Source organism: Sciurus carolinensis, unplaced genomic scaffold (assembly GCF_902686445.1).
Source record: "Sciurus carolinensis unplaced genomic scaffold, mSciCar1.2, whole genome shotgun sequence".
In the NCBI taxonomy this organism is placed as follows: Eukaryota; Metazoa; Chordata; class Mammalia; order Rodentia; family Sciuridae; genus Sciurus; species Sciurus carolinensis.
This window is the reverse complement of record NW_025920147.1, coordinates 1,372,359-1,379,761: the sequence shown is the minus strand read 5'-3', so window position 1 is coordinate 1,379,761 and position 7,403 is coordinate 1,372,359. Positions and strand designations below refer to the sequence as shown.

General features: G+C 45.4%; 2 protein-coding genes across 2 annotated transcripts; both read right to left on the bottom strand.

Moving 5' to 3' along the window:
* Positions 1-3,326: 3,326 nt before the first annotated feature.
* On the bottom strand, positions 3,327-5,653 carry LOC124974417 (polyubiquitin-B-like). Its single transcript, XM_047537696.1, has 4 exons — positions 5,560-5,653; positions 4,472-4,629; positions 3,976-4,008; positions 3,327-3,482 (listed from the first exon to the last, which is right to left on the bottom strand). Exons 1-4 carry the CDS (start codon positions 5,651-5,653, stop codon positions 3,327-3,329), a joined length of 441 nt encoding a protein of 146 aa, XP_047393652.1.
* Positions 5,654-6,176: 523 nt separating this feature from the next.
* LOC124974416 (polyubiquitin-like) lies at positions 6,177-6,839 on the bottom strand. The gene has a single exon (XM_047537695.1). The coding sequence runs from the start codon at positions 6,837-6,839 to the stop codon at positions 6,177-6,179; it is 663 nt and encodes a 220-aa protein (XP_047393651.1).
* Between the last annotated feature and the right edge of the window lie 564 nt (positions 6,840-7,403).

The window sequence follows — 7,403 nt, the reverse complement described above, 5'->3', positions numbered from 1 at the left end:
TTCATATGTCTCTAGAAATTTGTTGATGTCTTCGAGGTTTTCTGTTTTGTTGGAGTATAGATTTTCAAAATAGCTTCTAATTATGTTTTGTATTTCACTCGTGTCTGTTGTGATGTTTCCTTGTTCATTCCGAATTTTAGTAATTTGAGTTTTCTCCCTCTTTCTCTTTGTTAGTGTGGCTAAGGGTTTATCAATTTTATTTATTTTTTCAAAGAACCAACTATTTATTTTATTAATTTTTCCGATTGTTTCTTTTGTTTCGATTTCGTTGATTTCGGCTCTGATTTTAACTATTTCCTGTCTTCTACTACTTTTGGTATTGGTCTGCTCTTCTTTTTCTAGTGCTTTGAGCTGTAGTGTTAACTCGTTTATTTGTTGATTTCTACTTCTTTTTTTGAATGCACCCCATGAAATAAATCTTCCTCTAAGTACTGCTTTCATAGTGTCCCAGAGATTTTGATATGATGTGTCTTTGTTCTCGTTTACTTCTAAGAATTTTTTTATTTCCCTCCTGATGTCTTCTGTTATCCATTCATCATATAATAGTGTATTATTTAGTCTCCAGGTATTGGAGAAGTTTCTGTTTTTTATTCTGTCATTTATTTCTAATTTCAATCCATTATGATCTGATAGAGTACAAGGTAGTATCTCTATCTTCTTGTATTTACTAACAGTAGCTCTGTGGCATAAAATATGGTCTATTTTAGAGAAGGATCCATGTGCTGCTGAGAAGAAAGTGTATTCATTCTTTGTTGGATGGTATATTCTATATATGTCCGTTAAGTCTAAATTGCTGATTGTGTTGTTGAGATCTATAGTTTCTTTATTCAATTTTTGTTTGGACGATCTATCCAGTGGTGAGAGAGGTGTGTTAAAATCGCCTAGTATTATTGTGTTGTAGTCTATTTGATTTCTGGAATTGAGAAGGATTTGTTTGACGTACGTGGATGAGCCAATGTTCGGGGCATAGATATTTATGATTGTTATGTCTTGCTGATTTATGCTTCCCTTAAGCAGCATGTAATGTCCTTCTTTATCCCTTCTGACTAGTTTTGGTTTGAAGTCCACATTATCTGAGATGAGGATGGATACTCCAGCTTTTTTGCTGTGTCCGTGTGCATGGTATGTTTTTCCCCATCCTTTCACCTTTAGTCTATGGGTGTCTCTTTCTATGAGATGAGTCTCTTGCAGGCAGCATATTGTTGGATTTTTCTTTTTAATCCAATCTGCCAGTCTGTGTCTTTTGATTGATGAATTCAGGCCATTAACATTCAGGGTTATTATTGTGAAATGATTTGTATTCCCAGTCAATTGACTCATATTTGTTTTTGACATGATTTGGTTTCTCCTTTATTTGGCTATTCCTTTAGGCTAGCGCCTCCTGTTGCTGATTTGCATTGTTGTTTTTCATCTCTTCCTCATGGAATATTTTGCTGAGAATGTTCTGTAATGCTGGCTTTCTTTTTGTAAATTCCTTTAGCTTTTGTTTATCATGGAAGGATCTTATTTCATCGTCAAATTTGAAGGTAAGTTTTGCTGGGTATAAGATTCTTGGTTGGCATCCATTTTCTTTCAGGGCTTGGTATATGTTGTTCCAAGCCCTTCTAGCTTTTAGGGTCTGGATTGAAAAATCTGCTGATATTCTTATTGGTTTCCCTCTGAATGTAATTTGATTCTTTTCTCTCGCGGCCTTTAAAATTCTGTCTTTATTTTGTATGTTAGGTATTTTCATAATAATGTGCCTTGGTGTGGGTCTGTTGTAATTTTGTATGTTTGGAGTTCTATAAGCCTCTTGTACTTGGTTTTCCATTTCATTCTTCAGATTTGGGAAATTTTCTGTTATTATTTCATTGAATAGATTGTTCATTCCTTTGGTTTGTTTCTCTAAGCCTTCCTCAATCCCAATAATTCTCAAATTTGGCCTTTTCATGATATCCCATAGTTCTTGGAGATTCTGTTCATGATTTCTTACCATCTTCTCTGTTTGTTCAACTTTGTTTTCAAGGTTAAATATTTTGTCTTCAATGTCTGAGGTTCTGTCTTCCAGGTGTTCTATCCTATTGGTTATGCTTTCTATGGAGTTTTTAACTTGGTTTATTGTTTCCTTCATTTCAAGGATTTCAGTTTGGTTTTTTTTCAGTATCTCTAACTCTTTATTGAAATGATCTCTTGCTTCCCGTATTTGGTCTTTTAACTGTTGATTGGTGCGATCATTTAATGCCTGCATTTGCTCTTTCATCTCCTCCTTCAATGCCTGCATTTGCTCTTTCATCTCCTCATTAGCTTCCCTGATCGTTTTAATTACGTACATTCTGAACTCCCTTTCTGACATTTCTTCTGCTGTGCTGTCATTGGGTTTTATTGATGTAGTATCTAGGTTTGTTTGGGACATTTTCTTCCCTTGTTTTCTCATAATGGTCAGTTGTCAGTGGGACCCTGAGATATTGCAGTTTTCCACTATTGGCTTATAGTGTCCCAGTAGATTTCCAGTGTATCACCTCCCAGCCTTCAGTAGCCTGATGTCTTGGAGGAATCTGATAAAGCAGCTCATTCGAAGAATACTTCCCCTAGCCCCCTACTGGTTCCACGTTTTGGAACTGGCTCTGTGCGGAAATGCTCTCACTGTGGGCCTGCACCGTGCAGCTGGCCGTGTGGGAAGAGCCCACTGCCGGAGTGTGGAAGACTACCTTGGGAAGACTCAAGCTGCCCTGCCTGGCTCCGATAAGCCACCTCTATCTGGGCCTGCCACCCGGGCCGAGCTTTACCCAGTGGGCAGACTCACCCGTGGCTCCACTTCAGTCCGAGTCTCTCAATGCCTCCCCTTCTTAACTCCTGCGATCTGGAGCGAATGGGGGTGCAGTCTCCCTCTAGGCCGCCATCTTGGATCGCCCCGTGAAGAGAGCCCGCTGCCGGAGTGGGCAGAGCCGCCTGAAGAGGTCTCCGGCTGCCCTGCCCTTATCCCTGGGGCTGTTTGCAGATCGAGGTTCTCCGCTGGTTCTTTGCAGGAGTACACTGCGCTGCGGCAGCTCCGGGACTCGGAGCCTGCTCTGTTCAGAAAGTCTCTCCCTAGCGGGCCAGTTCCGTTCCGAGAACCTGGAGAAGCTGGCTGTGTGGGCGGGGCCCACCCGGAATATGTGTTTCTTGACTGGGATACTTTCCTTGCCATTCTCAGTGGTGTTCCTGGACTCCACCGCCAGGATGATGGTCAAGCCAGAGAGGGTCTTCATGAAGTTTTGTATCTCACTTCTGAGGCATAGCACCAGGTGCAGGGTGGACTCCTTGATGTTGTAGTCAAATAGTGTGCTCTTTTCCATCTCTTTGCTAGATCAACCTCTGCTGTCATTGTTGTCCACCTCCAATATTATGGTCATTCCAATCAGGGTCTTCATGGAGATCTGCATCGCACCTCTGAGGTTCAGCACCAGGTGCAGGGTGGACTCCTTCTGGATGTTGTAGGCAGGCAAGGTGAACCAGTCTTCTAGCTGTTGCCAGAAAATGTCAACCTCTGCTGGTCAGAGAGGGTGCCTTTCTTGACTGGCATCTTTGCCTTCACATTCTCAATTACTTCCACCTCTAGGGTGATGGTTGTGCCATTCAGGGTCTTCATGAAGATCTGCATCCCACCTCTGAGGCAAGCACCAGGTGCAGTTTGGACTCCTGGATATTGTCATCAGACAGGGTGCTGTCTATCAGCTCTTCGCCATATCAACCTCCACTGGTTGGAAGAACTCCTTCCTTGGGTTTGATCTTTGCCTTGTCATTCTCATTGGTGTCACTGAGCTCCACCTCCAGGATGATGGTCATGCCAGTCAGATTATTCATTAATATCTGCATCCCACCTCTGAGGTGTAGAATCAGGTGCCAGTGGACTCCTGGATGTTCAAGTAGGACAGGGTTCACCAGTCTTCTAGTTGTTGCCAACAAACATCAACCTCTTCTGGTTAGGGGGGTTGCCATCCTCATCTGGGTCATTACCTTGACATTCCCAATGGTGTCAATGGGCTCCACCTACAGGTTGATGGTTTTACTGATAAGAGTCCTCATGAAGATCTACATCCCACCTCTGACACAAGAAATTCATCTCCCCCAGGCAGCAGTGGATGATCTTTGCTGGCACAGAGCTGGAAGACAGGCACACCCTGTCTGACTACAACATCCAGGAGGAGTCCATCCTGCACAGGTGCTGCACCTCAGAGGTGGGATGCAGAACTTCATGGAGACCCTGACTGGCATGACCATCACCCTGGAGGTGGAGTCCAGTGACACCATGGAGAATGTTAAGGCAAGAACTAAGTCAAGGAAGGCATCCCCCTGACCAGCACAGGTTAATCTTTGTTGCCAAACAGCTGGACATCAGTCTACTCCTTCAGGATATTGTAGTGAGACCAGGTGTGTCTGTCTTACAGCTGTTTTCCAGCAAAGATCAACCTGTGCTGGTCAGGGGGAATGCCTTCCTTGACGTCATTCTTGCCTTGACATTCTCAATGGTTTCACTGGGCTCCACCTCTAGGGTAAAGTTCATGCCAGTCAGGATCTTCATGAAGATCAGCATCCCACCTCTGAGATGCAGCACCAAGTGCAGGGTAGACCCCTGGATGTTGAAATCTGGCAGGCTACTGTCTTTCAACTCTTTGTGAGATAAATCTTTACTGCTCAGGAAGATTGCTTTCCTTGTCTTGAATCTTTGCCTTGTCATTCTCAATGAAGAACTATATCCCACCTCTGAGACAAGGAATTAATTTCCCCCAAACAACAGTGCTTGATCTTTCCTGGCACAGAACTGTAAGATAGACACACCCTGTGTGACTATAACATTCAGGAGGAGTCCACACTGCACCTGGTTCTGCACCTCAGAAGGGGGATGCAGATCTTCAGGAAGACCCTGACTGGCAGAACCATCACCCTGGAGGTGGAGCCCAGTGGCACCATGGAGAATGTCAAGGCAAGAACCAAATCAAGGAAGGCATCCTCCCTGACCAGCACAGCTTGATCTTTGTTGGAAAACAGTTTTTAGACAGACACACTCTGTCTCACTGCAACATCCAGAAGGCATCTAGTGTTGTCCAGCTGTTTGGCAGGAAAGATCAACCTGTGCTAGTCAGGGAGGATGCCTTCCTTGACTTGGTTCTTACCTTGACATTCTCCATGGTGTCACTAGGCTCCACCTCCATGGTGATGCTCATGCCAGTCAGGGTCTTCATGAAGATCTGCATCCCACCCCTGAGATGTAGCACCAAGTGCAGGTTGAACTCATGAATTTTGAAATCTGACTGGCTACTGTCTTCCAGCTTTTTGTGAGATCAATTTGTGCGGGTCACAAAAATTGCCTTCCTTGTCTCGGATCATTGCCTTGCCTTTATCAATGGTGTCACTGGGCTCCACCTCCAGGGTGATGGTCATGCCAGTCAGGGTCTTCAAGATGATCTGCATCCCACATCTGACATGCACACCAGGTGCAGGGTGCACTACTTCTGGATGTTATAGTCAGACATGGTGCAACAGTCTTGTAGTTGTTGCCACCAGTTCAAGCTCTCCTAGTCAGAGAGTTGCCTACCTTACCTGGGATCTTTGCCTTTACATACTCAATGGTGTCACTGAGGTGCATCCTCAGGGTGATGGTCGTGCAAGTCAGGGTTTTCATGAATATCTGCATCCCACCTCTGAGATGCAGCACTAGGTGCAGGGTTGACTCCTGGATTGAAATTCAATAGGCTACTGTCTTCTGGCTTTTTTCAAGATCATCTCTGCTGGTTGGGATTCTCGCCTTCTTGTCTTAGATCTTTGCCTTGCCATTCTCACTTGTCTCACTCACTCCACCTCCAGGGTGATGGTCATGTCAGTCAGGGTCTTCATGAAGATCTGCATCTCCCCTCTTAGGTGCAACACCAGGTTCAGTGTGGATTCCTCTTAGATGTTGTAGTCAGACAGGTTGCAGGCATTTTCCAGTGTTTGCCAGCAAAGATCAACCTCTGCTAGTCAGGTAAGATGCCTTCCTTTTCTTGGATCCCTGCCTTGCCATTCTCTATGCTTTTACTGGGCTCCACCTCCAGGGTGATGGTTGTGCCTGTCAGGGTTTCATGAAGCTCTTCATCCCACCTTTGAGGCACAACACAAGGTGCAGGGTGGACTCCTCCTAGATGTTGTAGTCACACATGGTTCTGTCTTCCCTTTCTTTGCTAGATCATCCTCAACTGTTCGGGAAGAATGCCTTCCTTCTCTTGGGTATTTGCCTTCACATTCTCAATGGTGTCACTGGGCTCCAACTCGAGTGTGCTGGTCGTGCTGGTCAGGGTATTCATGAAGATGATCTGCACCCCATCTCTGAGGTGAAGCACCAGGTACAGGGTGGACTCCTTCTGGGTGTCATAGTCAGACAGGGTGCATCTTTCTTCCAGGTATTTGTCAGCAAAGATCAACCTCCGTTGGTCAGGCAGGATGCCTTCCTTTTCTTGCATCCCTGCTTTGACATTCTCACTAGTGTCACTGGGCTCAAACTCCATGGTGATCATCATGCCTTTCAGGGTCTTCATGATGATCTGCATTCCACCTCTGAGATGCGACACCAGGTGTAGTGTGGACTCCTGGATGTTGTAGTCAGAGAGGGTGCTGTCTTCCAGCTCTTTGCTAGATCTACCTCTGCTGGTCAGAAGAATCCCTTCCTTGTCTTGTATCTTTGCCTTGACATTCTCATTTGTGTCACTAAACTCCTCCTCCAGGGTGATGGTCATGCTTTTCAGGGTCTTCATGAAGCACTGCATGCCACCTCTGTGGCGCTGCACCATATGCAAAGTGAACTCTTCCTGGATATTCAAGTAAGACTGGGTGCGCCAGTTGTCCATCTGTTGCCAGCAAACATCAACCCCTTCTGGGTAGGGGAGTTGCCATCCTGGTCTTGATTCATTACCTTGACCTTCTCAGTGGGGACAGTGGGCTCCACCTCCAGTTGATGGTCTTGCTGGTCAGGGTCCTCATGAAGATCTACATCCCAGCTGAGACCAGGATTTCATCTGCCCCAAGCAGCAGTGGATGATCTTTGCTGGCACAGAGCTGTAATACAGGCACACCCTGACTACAACATTCAGGAGGAGTCCACCCTGCACCAGGTGCTGCACCTCAGAGGTGGGATGCAGATCTTCATGAAGACTCTGAGTGGCATGACCATCACCCTGGAGGTGGAGCCCAGTAACACCATTGAGGATGCTAAGGCAAAGATCCATGAAAAGAAAGGCATTCTTCCTGACCAGCAGACATTGATCTAACAAAGAGCTGGAAGACAGGCACACCCTGTCTCTCTGCACCATCAAGAAGAAGTACATCCTTCACCTGGTTCTGCATGTCTGCAGTGGGATACCATCATCTGGATGTGGAGCCCAGTGACCCCATTGAGAATGTCAAGGCAAGAA

Excerpts from the sequence above, each read along its gene's own strand:
- LOC124974416 (XM_047537695.1), bottom strand. The coding sequence starts at position 6,839 with ATGGACAACTGGCGCACCCAGTCTTACTTGAATATCCAGGAAGAGTTC.
- LOC124974417 (XM_047537696.1), bottom strand. The coding sequence starts at position 5,653 with ATGCAGATATTCATGAAAACCCTGACTTGCACGACCATCACCCTGAGG. Across the intron at positions 4,630-5,559 it reads TGTAAAGGCAAAGATCCCAG|AGTTGAAAGACAGTAGCCTG; the intron begins GTAAGGTAGGCA and ends TATCTCACAAAG. Across the intron at positions 3,483-3,975 it reads ACACCATTGGGAATGTCAAG|CTAGAAGACTGGTTCACCTT; the intron begins GTAATGACCCAG and ends TTCTGGCAACAG.